We start from the raw sequence: 12,564 nt of genomic DNA, 5'->3' as shown, positions 1-12,564 counted from the left end.
TCTCAAATGATCCAAAACACATAATAAAAAGTATAATAAAGGCATAATGTAACCTATCCTTCATACTTCTTAGAAAAGACAGTAGCATTCTCATTTTAAATTTGAAATGCCACCATATATATCCTCAATACCAATGTTGAGATTGAGATTAACTTCTACCAATTTGTTTATGATTAATGTCAAGCTCTTCCTCACTTTCTGGTCCACTTGTTTCATTTTCTCCTCCATTGCTTCTTCAAGTTGGATAACTTTCTCCTCCATTTCTCCTTGCAATTGGTTTTTTTTATCTTTGTTAATTCCTCTACATAGGCATCAGAAACATTTTCAGTTGACTGTTCCTTCAATTCCTACAGGCTCGGATGCTCAGCTTCTTCATCATCTAGGGGTGGGGGCTCCTAATCAAATCAAACAAATATATACACAATACTCAATAACATCGAGGACTATAAAAAATGATGATTACAGATTTGCATACTGTGAGTGTCAGGAATTTACCTGTTGAAAGCGCTGACGCTGGATAGCAGTTACAACTCTCACCATCACATAAATTGGAATAACAATCCCAGCAATTCGCAGAAATAACAACTGTCACACACCACACCACACTACAACACTTGTTAATATTTGCATTCATACAAGTGCCATTTCATTCAAATTTCAACTAATTGTCCTTACTATTAAGAGTGGGAAGGAAATAACATTGTTTCCCGAAAGGATGACCGGAAGAGTATGGCGTAAAACTAGAAGAATCATTAACTGCAAAAATGTAAGCAACAAACATCTAACACTTGTTCAAACTAAAACACATTCAAATTCTTAAGTTGCAAATCGCCTTCTTGGGATGATGAATAGAGAAATTTACAGCTATAAGAAGAGTGCAACAGCAGATCAAGTTTCGTGTTGAGGTAGGATAATCTTCATCATCAGAATGAAGGAAGTTACGGTCAGTAGACACCATTATAAGGCGAGGACCTTGCAAGTCTCTTCTAGAAGTCCCCCAACTTCCCCTGATAAAACTAGCACAGGTAAGTTCGAATGAATAGAAATACTTACATTCCACACAATAGAATAGCATCAAATACCTGAGGTTCATAGGAATCCGTCCAATTCGAAACAAGGGTAGTGGAGCTGTATAACCAGGCTTGAATTGTTGAAAATCAACCAATTTGTTATTATTAAACACCAATGCTGCAAACACAAAAATAAATCAGAAGAAAAAGGAAGCTACCTGATGGCATATTTCACACATGGTATTACCCTTCTCATTGCACCACCTTTGAATACATCTCCGGTGAGCATACTGCAAACACAAAGAATCACCTAAGCTATAAATAACATCAACTTTCAACTTTTCTCATATACCCTATTTTTCATTGCTTCAATTTCCAGTTGGATAACTACTATTGTGTTTAATTATATAGAAAACTTACATGTCCAGACTACCATTTCATTTTCAATAGTAGCACTTCTAGTTCCAAACTTCTTTTCTATCTTTTTGGCAAGCAAAATCACAAATTAATATTTGAAGAAACAAAGTTGATGGAAGTAAATAGAAGCAGCCTTGGTGTCTCTGATAGCCAGCAATTAAGCAAGGAGAGATAAGGAACAACTGCTGCCTTTCTATTAGTGTCATTATATGACAACAACTAATATAAAAAGAGTGGGTGAAATTCTAACACAGAAATGAAAGATTCTTCTCCGTTAGTGTGACATAATAAAAAAGAGAGCCAGAAAAAGTGTAATAGAAAGTACTTAAAAAGAAATAAGAACAAATGTTGATACTTAAAAAGAATTTTCTAGACAGCTTTTAATATAAAGATATAATAGAAACACAAGAAATTTGCACTTCGAAACTAAATTAAACTCACATAACGAACAACACAATCACCCTATCAAAAGGACACTGAAAACGAATAAAAAAATCTTCTACCGCTTCTAATTCTATCACTTTTTGGCAGAAACTATATTGAAATTATTATATCAACATGCCTACATAAAAAAATCAAATAAATACAAGCCAAAATCTTTATATATGTAAATATTAAACCCACCAATATGTTACCAGTTGCAATTGCAATAAGATTAGATGAACACTAATTAGATTAGTGGAAGCTTTTGAGCATAACAAGAGTTGTATATTTCACCCTTGCTTTTTGCTCGTTGAAATGGACCAAATGCATGTATGGGTCATTGAGTTAAGGCAGTTTTCTTATTGGAAGGTTTTATATATGTTATTTTTTCTTAGGGATAAGGTACCAAAATAGGTTTATGGTTTTTTGGAAAGTATCAATTTAGGCTTCACGTATAAAATAGCATCAATATAAGTTTAACTTTTAAAAAAGGTACCAATTTAAGTCTCGTTAAGTTCTGTAAATTGATACCTTTCTTAAACGTTCAACCTATATTTTTATTTTGTATGTGGAGTCTAAATTGATACTTCTCCAAAAACCATTGGCCTATATTGGTACCTTATCTCTTTTTTTTTTATTGAAATTCTTAGGAATTTGTATACAGAAGTCATGATTAATTGTTATAATTACAATCCAATCACACTATAAAATCAACAAGACTCTTGCATTCATTCACCATAAGTACAAGTCTATAAAGGAGATTCTCCAAATCCAAAATTGTATATAATTAGTAGAAAAGAAAGACCAAGCTGTAGTAGAAAAACAAGAAAATAGAAGTAGATACAATATAGCCATAGAAGCAATGGATGAGGTTTAAGTCATTGACCAGCTAAATAGTTACACAAAAGTAAAAATAGTGATGAGTGAAGGTTATGGATGAGAATGAAACAGTCTGATAAAATAGGAATAGTCATGCGATAATTAACAAGTAAAATAAGAAATAAATAATTATCAAAATTATTAATGACATTGACACTAGCAATTATTGAATATAGTCTCCATTGATGCACAACATCAAGTTAACATGATTAATTAGCTGAAATAGAGCCAGGACAGAGCAACTATAGCAGTAAGGGTAAGGGTTGGCTGAGATTAATGCTAATTTGAAATAGAGCCAGGACAGAGCAACCATTGTGAAAATACCATTACAGAAGTTGTATTGCTGAAAAAACAAAGCGGAGATCAAAGCTTACCTCGAGAGAAGAACTGAAGGGCCTGCTAACCGAAAACCTCAACAGCAATGATGGAGTGGCTGTCTCTGCAAAATTTTAGAAACGACAAACCATGGAGAGTAGCATTGAGAGAGAAGAGAGCTTTGAGAGAGACAGTTCTTACGATAGTTATGGTTCCTTACGATAATAATACACAATGAATTGCCAGTAAAATTTACTATCACAGAAGTATAGCAAGGACACACCTTTTCTCTGTCATTCAGCTTCTCTTCCCGAACACGTAACTCTTCCTCTTTTATTACTAATTTCTTTCTTGTGGCATCAAATTTCTGCAGAAACAAAAGAGAAAAGTCAAGAGATATATAAAGAATGTACAATGCAGCAAGAGGAAAAAACATGCCTTCTCTTTTAGAACTAGGTTAGCCTGTCTGCAGCTCATTTCATCTTCTTTCTTTTTCAACATGGAGTTTGCTTCATCAATTTTCCTTTGAGCCTCTTCAAGGTCTTTCTCTTTTTGCTTAAAGATCTTATCATTCTCATTGGAACTTTCCTCTCTTTGGTTAATAATTCTTTGTGCTTTTGACAGCCTCTCTTCTCCCTCTTGTAATTTCTGTTGCCATTCTCTCAAATCCTCCCTTTGTCTAGAGAATGCAGACACATGTGCTTCTCTCCTGAGAAAATTCCAGATTAAATTGTCAAAAAACTTGAACAACAATAATAGAAAGATAATTTAGGAAGCAAATAGAACAAATATAAGCATCAGTTGTAAGGATCAATGAGAATACTCGGCAATGAAAGACAAACGCTCCCTTCGAAGAGAACTCTCTCGAGATTCCACCTCATGTGACTTCCTTCCTAGTTCTGAGCTCTTTCTACTCACTTCAGCAAGATTGGCATCAGCAGCTCGTAATTTTGCCTCCACTTCTAGTGATTTCTCTTCAACACTGGTTATTAATGCATTTGCTTCAGCCAATTTTGAATCAGCAGTGAACTTAAGTTCCGCATTTTCACCACGCATCTCACGCACTACCTTCTCTAACCCATGGCCAATGCTGTTAGCACATGTCCGATCCCAAGTTTAAAGAGAGGTGTTGGCATTTTCCGCTTCACTTTTTGCCACAAAAGGGGAAAAAGCGATCGATTAAGGTTAGAGAAACCGATGAACTAAGAAGTGCTACGACTGTAATAGAGCCTGCATGGATTTTGAAATGGCCCAAGTGACGGTCCATGGATAGAGCTTGCAGGACGGTTAAACTGCCTTGGACTAGTGCTACTTCAACGGCTACTAGTATACTGCTTGACCATATTGGGAATATTTTTATAAATGCTTTGAAATCTTCTACTTGTTGTATTGTGCATAGTCTCCATGGTTTTGCAATTGATCCGTCTGGATTTTTATCTCCTTCTTTTTCCATTGCTGCTTTATTGAAGAACCTCAAAGTGTCGGTTAATTGGGGAGGTAAATGGTGTTTATATGGGGTAGCATGATTCTGATAGTACAAGTTCTGAACTTTGGTAGGCATCTTTATTTTCCGAATAGAAGCAACTACAACTTGAGCTAAGCCTGTGAAATGGCTTCCTTTTGGGTTATCATGGATGTAAAATTTGGTACCAGCAAGGAAAACAACTAGACCAATAAAAGTAGCTACAAAACATATCCTAAACCCAACACCCCAACTGACGTTATCTTGTACATACACAATGCCTGTGAAAGCTATGACAGCAAAAAAGTACAATTTGAAGAAAAACCAGTTGAAAAACGTAGCTTGATCTTTTTGTTTATCAAATTGGTTTGCTCCCATTGTTGATAATACAAATCTAGAGATCCATCCTTAAGGTTTCAAAATTGCTAGACAACTTTCTAGCAGAAGTTGCACTTGATTCTAATTTGATGCCAACAAAATTCATAGCACTAGCAGAACTACTTTCGGACCATGCTCATGCTCGGATACTCAGTGATGGATTATACAGGGTTGTGGATATCTTCCTCAAAGTTAGTATCTTTATTAATTGTATATTATCTATCCTCTCTGCCTATTAATTTAAAAGTATCCAAAATGACAGGTTCATCCAAACATAAAAGATTCAGAAATGTACAGACTTTGCAAGAGAATAGACAGCCAAAAACTATCTCAGGAAGCATGCAGCCACGTAGCCCAAAATGAAAGATTACCGGTCCAGATGGCAGTCCAGATGGCAGTCTAGGTGCTGTACTTCGAGCAAATAAGGCTGAGAAATGCGATGAACGGAGGAGGACACAACCAGTTTTTCTTGGGACAATTCCCACAACGATCTGGCAGTGGAGCAGGAAGTGGAGCAATATCTGTTGGTGTGCCCTAGTTCTTAGGCATTGGTTCATGTATATTGTATTATGCTTTTTGATTATTCTTGCATAGATACACTATTTGTGTTACATTAATAAAGACATTAATCTAGTTCATTTATATCTTGTGCTATAATATGAATAGAGAATCCATTGATTGGTAATCGTAAAACCATATCCCAAGTCCATTCTATCATGGGAATGATTAGGACCACAGACTTGTATATTCGACGACTGTATGGTAGTAATTGATACTAGCCATAGCACTTGATAAGTCAGTTGTGAATATAGGTACATGTTGTATACATGTGACTGGATCGATCCGCCCGAGAAAACTACATGGTGGTTGTGTCATTAGTTTTCTTAAGTAGGTCTCTAACTATCTTCAGACCAGATTTCATTATAATATCAATATGGGATCCGGTTCACTTTGACATATGCCTAACAGATCTGTAACAGGATGCCAAATACGGGTATGATTGGGTGAATAGGTGAACACGTTAGTATTGATAGTGAAGTGATGGAATTACCACTCACATAACAGTGAGATGATATCACAGGCCACTTGATAAGTGAGATTGATAAGTGTGTGGCCACACCCTGATAAGTAGTTTACTCATCTGATTCATTAATCTACTTAAGATCAAGAAATATCATAAACATCAGAGAGGATGACAGCCGCCATGCCTCTAGTTTATAATATCGATATCAAATGGTAAAAGACGTTAAGAGATAACTACAGGGTCTCTGCATCTTTAGACTGCTGAAACTCTGTCTTAGTTAGGGGCAGTAATGGTTTGCTAGAACCCACTTACTGTCTGTGGGCCGTGAGCCCACTGCTAGCTAAGGACAGTCCCATAGGATCGTGCACATCGAACATTTGAGTTAGAACTTATAGGACGGTACGTTGGAGAGATGAAATTAATTAATTGATTGACAGTAAAATGTCAAAGGTAATTAATTAGTGCTTAATTAATTGATTAATTGATACTTTGTATCAAGGTAATTAATTAATGGTCTTAAGTGTTGGGTATTTAATTGATTAATTAGTTTGCGGGATGTAATTAATTAATTTATAAATTAATGAAATTGCATTCAGTGAATAATTAATTAGATTAATACGTCAATTTATTAATTAGTGTTATTCATTTAATTGGGGTAATTAAATTTAATCTAATCACAACTAATTGCATAGAATAAATATTATTGGTATTTATTTATGTAATTAGATTAGGATTGGATTAGTTTTGTAATTAACCAATTAACCCTAAACCAATTAGGTTTAGAAATACACTATATATATAAATTAAAACACTCTAAAACCCTAATTAACCAAAGCATATTCGGCCAACCTATTTGTTTTGCAAAAAGCAATAACAAACAAAATCGCCAGCCACCACTTCAAAAGTGGAGGAAGAAATTTGGCTAATTACATTATCTCTCCAGTTCTTCTCCGTTCTTCGGCTAGCACCGGTTCTAGCTCAATAGCTGTTCGTGCACCTGACTACGGAGATCTTACTACCTTGTGGATTCTTCAGCCGTCTCTAGAAGAGACAGTCCGGGTATGTTTATATCCCTAAAACGGATCAAAAGGTTTTATTCAATCAATGGTTAACGGACAAAGATCAAACTAAAAGGGATTAGAAATAAAATTTAAACCGCAATTCCGCTGCGCTACAGTTGATTAACTGGCTTTAATCCCTAACAGTGGTATCAGAGCCATGGTTTAGTCCATTTTGATTGATTGAAAATTAATAAGATTTGGTTTTTATTATTTTTCCAAATCAGTTTGAGAATTCCTATTAATTCCTCGTGTAGAAATTGTTCTAGGAAGTTTTCTATTTATTATTTCGGTCTGTATTTTGTATTATTTGGTTCTGAAATTAATTTTAAAATAATTTAAAATTAAATAAAAACTACAGCAGCAATTTTAAACAAAAAAAAAAGTTTCGGACACGGAATAGCAGTCGCGGGACTGCTGTCCGCGAACAGCAGCCCCGCGGCTGCTGTTGGGCGGACAGCGGCACTAATGTTATCCATTAGACAGCAGCCACGGGGCTGCTGTATGCGGACAGCAGCCCCGTCGCTGTCCCGGGTCCTTAAAAATTCAGAATTTGTTTAATTTTGGATTTGACGGGACTGATTTTAATCTTTAAATTTTTCTCGGATAATTTTAATAAAATCAGGGCCCTAATACCGTTTAATTTATTAAACGTGCTTTGAATAAAAATTAATTGGTATTAAAATGTTTTTGATTGGCATGCATATTTAATTTTTAATCGAATTGAATATGGTTAATTTGTGAAATTGGCCCAATAGACCGTGACACCGGTTTAAATTGGGAGGGCTAAATTTTAGATATGTGACGATCCTAAAAATTAAGTGGGAGCGAAATTAGAATTTTGCATACAAATGGATGTTAACCGTTTGGGCCTTTATGGGCCTTAGTCACATATGGTAAAATTGGCGATTTCACCCTAAGTAACTCGGCTTAACTTTATTAGATGATTTTGGAATGCCATGATCATGCATTATATTTGTATGTCTTACCGTGCAGCAATGTGTTATAGAGTTCTATGGGCCCTAAATTAAAGTCGGTTTGTAATTTAATTTATTTTGGGAAATATGGCCTGCGTGCCATTCTTTCATTAATGTAATTTTAGAATAGGTTCTATTAATAAAATTGTAATTGGTCATGAAGAAGCCCAGATGGTCCAAGCCCATGGTGGGAGTCCAAGGAGACTTGAAGCAAGCCGGTGAAGATTAGATAGTATATCTAGTTTCACTAGGATGTATTATAAGGCCCATAGAGTCTCTATGTTTATTTTGATTATACAATTGCTTAGTATAACATGAAATATAAGTAGCAACGATCACCAGATCATCACCCGCGATAATTATATGTTAAAGTCGTATCACTTAATTAATCCGGATAATGAAATATTGAGTCGCTTAAAAGTGCTTTCCAGATTCACATCTCTTCCTCCCAGGTAGTGCTACAGTGTATGACGTGCCCTAACAGGTATGCTGTAGTAATTAGTGGGCCGTCGAGGTTTAGGATACTTCGGTATGGCTAACACGTGTATGGTGGTTGGACTCAACGTGGGTAGCATTAGCTCAGAGCGGGCCCTAAGCACAGATAGGCTAAGTGTCACAAAGCCCATCAAACCAAGAGTCCTTGTGGAGGATTGGATAGTTTATCCTACCAAATCGTCAATGGTCGACGGCGGAGCCCTAGCTCGGTCTATTATTGATGGATTGTGGATCTTGGTCAAGACAGCCAAATAAATATCACCAATAACAAATTAAAATGGATTATTAATTTGATCTTTGGCTTAAGCCCTTTATTCTAACTCTAATGTAATTTTTCCACGTAGATAAAAATCACCAAGTTACATAAAAGAAATAATGAATGCAACAAGCAATAACTCACTCAGACCACTCCTGGAAAAGGAAAAACTTTCAGGGATTGATTTCCTTGACTGTTCTATGAACTCACAAAAGGTTTGTAGACACGAGTGGAAGGGATCTGTACTGATTGCTACCTTACCAGCCAACAAAGGGAACACACCTAAGGGAAAGGCCAAGTCCAAGTCTAAGGCGAACGCCCAAAAGGCCAAGTCAAAGACAAGGAAGGCGGCATCTCCTAAAGGTAGGTTGGCCTTGGCAGATGATATCTGTCACGAGTGTAATGAGAAGGGACACTGGAAGAACACGTGTCCAAAGCTAAGGGAGAAACAGAAGGCTAAAGCTTCTGGTTCTGGCATTTATGTTGTTGAGATAAATCTGGCTATTTCTACATCTTGGGTTTTAGACACTGGATGTGGTACTCACATTTGTTCAAATGTGCAGGGACTGAGAAATAGGAGGTTGTTAGGATCTGGTGAAGTGGATCTTCGAGTCGGCAATGGTGCTCGTGTAGAGGCCATGGAGATCGGAGATTACACTTTAGAGATGCCTACTGGTTTAGTTTTAGAACTTAGAGATTGTTGTTTTGTACCTGCAATGCGTAGGAATATTATCTCAGTTTCTATGTTGGATATTTTCGGTTTTAATTTTAATATTGGATGTGGTAGGATTTCTATACATCGTGGCAATATTGTTTATGGAACCGCATTTCTAGAAAATGGTTTGTATATCCTTGATCTAAAACGTAGTGAATCAATCTATAACATAAATGCTAAAAGGATTAAGACTAATGAACTAAATCCTACATATATCTGGCACTGTCGTCTTGGCCACATAAATGAGAAACGCATAACTAGGCTTTACTCTAGTGGAGCGCTAGGGTCATTCGACATGCAGTCTTATGACACGTGTGAATCTTGTTTAAGAGGGAAGATGACAAAGGCGCCTTTCACCAAAACTGGTGTAAGGGCCACAGATCTATTGGAACTGATACACTCAGATGTATGCGGTCCAATGAGCACTAGTGCTAGATCTGGTTTTCTGTACTTTGTTACCTTCACAGATGACTATAGCCGGTATGGGTATGTGTATCTGATGAAACATAAATCTGAAACTCTTCTGAGATTCAAAGATTTTAAAAATAAAGTAGAAAATCAACTTGGCAAGAAAGTAAAAGCGCTCCGGTCTGATAGAGGGGGCGAATACTTGAGCCAAGAGTTTGTCTCATTCTTGAGAGAGTGTGGGATTGTATCCCAACTCACTCCTCCTGGTACACCCCAATGGAATGGAGTGTCAGAAAGGAGGAATAGGACCCTGCTCGACATGGTCCGCTCAATAATGAGTCAAGCTTCTCTCCCTATCTCCTTTTGGGGATTTGCTACTTCAACGGCTACTAGTATACTGCTTGACCATATTGGGAATATTTTTATAAATGCTTTGAAATCTTCTACTTGTTGTATTGTGCATAGTCTCTATGGTTTTGCAATTGATCCTTCTTTTTCCATTGCTGCTTTGTTGAAGAACCTCAAAGTGTCGGTTAATTGGGGAGGTAAATGGTGTTTATATGGGGTAGCATGATTCTGATAGTACAAGTTCTGAACTTTGGTAGGCATCTTTATTTTCCGAATAGAAGCAACTACAACTTGAGCTAAGCCTGTGAAATGGCTTCTTTTTGGGTTATCATGGATGTAAAATTTGGTACCAGCAAGGAAAACAACTAGACCAATAAAAGTAGCTACAAAACATATCCCAAACCCAACACCCCAACTGACGTTATCTTGTACATACACAATGCCTGTGAAAGCTATGACAGCAAAAAAGTACAATTTGAAGAAAAACCAGTTGAAAAACGTAGCTTGATCTTTTTGTTTATCAAATTGGTTTGCTCCCATTGTTGATAATACAAATCTAGAGATCCATCCTTAAGGTTCCAAAATTGCTAGACAACTTTCTAGCAGAAGTTGCACTTGATTCTAATTTGATGCCAACAAAATTCATAGCACTAGCAGAACTACTTTCGGACCATGCTCATGCTCGGATACTCAGTGATGGATTATACAGGGTTGTGGATATCTTCCTCAAAGTTAGTATCTTTATTAATTGTATATTATCTATCCTCTCTGCCTATTAATTTAAAAGTATCCAAAATGACAGGTTCATCCAAACATAAAAGATTCAGAAATGTACAGACTTTGCAAGAGAATAGACAGCCAAAAACTATCTCAGGAAGCATGCAGCCACGTAGCCCAAAATGAAAGATTACCAGTCCAGATGGCAGTCTAGGTGCTGTACTTCGAGCAAATAAGGCTGAGAAATGCGATGAACGGAGGAGGACACAACCAGTTTTTTTTGGGACAATTCCCACAACGATCTGGCAGTGGAGCAGGAAGTGGAGCAATATCTCCCAGAGATAATTATGCATCGGTGAGAACAGAGAACTCAAACTAGAAGTAGCAAGAATGAGAATGAGACTAACTGATCTAGAAAAAGATCATGTGTCAATGAAACAAGAACTTGTAAGATCTCATCCTGCAAATAAGCTATTTAAATCCCAAACAGCATTCTTGGATACGGAAAAATCCACTTGATTGTGCTGATACCAGTATCTTAGAGATCCTATCCGCACAAAAAGACAATAAAGGATTCCCAGATAAGCCAGATAATTTGGATAAGACACTAAAACCCATGGATTCTTTACAAGAAGAAAATAATGGAAACATAACCAGATTCAAAGAAAAAAATCAATATAAATAACACACGAAGTGTCAAATTCTGAATAAAAGAATCTGCCAATCATTTTTAACAAAAATTAAACAGCAGATAAACTCTCAAATTCTGAAATGGCAATCATAAGTAATTAGAGTGAAGTAATTAAAATTAAAAATCAATGGAAATCGTACCTTCAACGGATTCATGGCAGTGCAAATTGACATGAGGATCCCTCTTTCTTTACTTTATAAATGACGGATCCTCCCAAACCCTGTGACCACTTTGAAATGGAGATACGAGTTTTGAAACCAAAGAGGCTATTGAACCATAAACACTACGATAATACCAGAATTAGAAATCAAAGAACAAACGAAAACCAAAACGTATGAATGGTTTTGACATTGTGGAAGCCGCGAGCAAGTAGGTTGTGAAGAGGTCCGGATTCCTAGAAGCTCCAATGTGGCTGAGACGCTAGAGGGCAAGCCACAACTTACCGACAAGAGAATAGGCATCGGGGGGGGGGTCAACTTGGAATTTGGCGGTGATGTATAAAATTGGGAATAAGCAATGAAATTGGGAATGAGTAAGGATGGAGGGGTATGAAAAATTAGGGTAAGGATGGAGGGAACCACGAAAAATTAGGGGAAAGTAAAGCGGGAAAGTTAAATATTTCAGGGAAAACTATTTGGGGAGATTCAATGACAATAAAAAAAATCTAATTAATATTTTTTTTGATGAATAAATCTAATTGATATTAACCTAAAATAATACTATGAGAATAATAAAACCTAAATTTAGTAAATGGGTTAAGGGGCAAAAATATCTTTCACGTTTTGGTTATGAGCAATTTTACTTCTAACGTCTAAAATATGCAAATTTACTCCTAACGTTTGTAGCCATGAGCAATTTTACCCAATGTTGATAATTTCGATCAATTTCAAACACTATTATAAAACACAAGTATTTTTGTAGTGCATGTGTTTTATAATAATATCTAAAATTGACCAAACTTACGAATGTTAGAGATAAAATTGCTCTTGGC

The 12,564-nt window shown here is 36.3% G+C and overlaps 2 protein-coding genes across 3 annotated transcripts; both read right to left on the bottom strand.

Annotated features, from left to right (window-relative positions):
* Positions 1 to 347: 347 nt before the first annotated feature.
* Positions 348 to 1,374, bottom strand: LOC136203943 (uncharacterized). Its single transcript, XM_065995156.1, has 7 exons — positions 1,363 to 1,374; positions 1,228 to 1,300; positions 1,083 to 1,149; positions 863 to 1,007; positions 676 to 756; positions 496 to 585; positions 348 to 395 (listed from the first exon to the last, which is right to left on the bottom strand). Exons 1-7 carry the CDS (start codon positions 1,372 to 1,374, stop codon positions 348 to 350), a joined length of 516 nt encoding a protein of 171 aa, XP_065851228.1.
* Positions 1,375 to 2,962: 1,588 nt separating this feature from the next.
* LOC136203763 (protein CROWDED NUCLEI 1-like) lies at positions 2,963 to 11,764 on the bottom strand. 2 transcript variants are annotated; one of them, XR_010674977.1, is made up of 4 exons: positions 11,714 to 11,764; positions 3,483 to 3,753; positions 3,328 to 3,411; positions 2,963 to 3,168 (listed from the first exon to the last, which is right to left on the bottom strand). XR_010674977.1 is itself a non-coding variant. In XM_065994987.1 (4 exons), exons 1-4 carry the CDS (start codon positions 4,098 to 4,100, stop codon positions 3,142 to 3,144), a joined length of 615 nt encoding a protein of 204 aa, XP_065851059.1. In that variant the 5' UTR covers positions 4,101 to 4,214; the 3' UTR covers positions 2,963 to 3,141. The 2 variants fall into 2 exon arrangements, 1 of the variants encoding a protein (XP_065851059.1); XM_065994987.1 differs by lacking the exon at positions 11,714 to 11,764 and adding an exon at positions 3,868 to 4,214.
* Positions 11,765 to 12,564: the final 800 nt, after the last annotated feature.

The sequence above is a fragment of the Euphorbia lathyris genome, chromosome 8 (assembly GCF_963576675.1).
Source record: "Euphorbia lathyris chromosome 8, ddEupLath1.1, whole genome shotgun sequence".
In the NCBI taxonomy this organism is placed as follows: domain Eukaryota; kingdom Viridiplantae; phylum Streptophyta; class Magnoliopsida; order Malpighiales; family Euphorbiaceae; genus Euphorbia; species Euphorbia lathyris.
The sequence above is the reverse complement of the archived record's forward strand: the minus strand, read 5'-3'. Positions and strand labels throughout refer to the sequence as shown.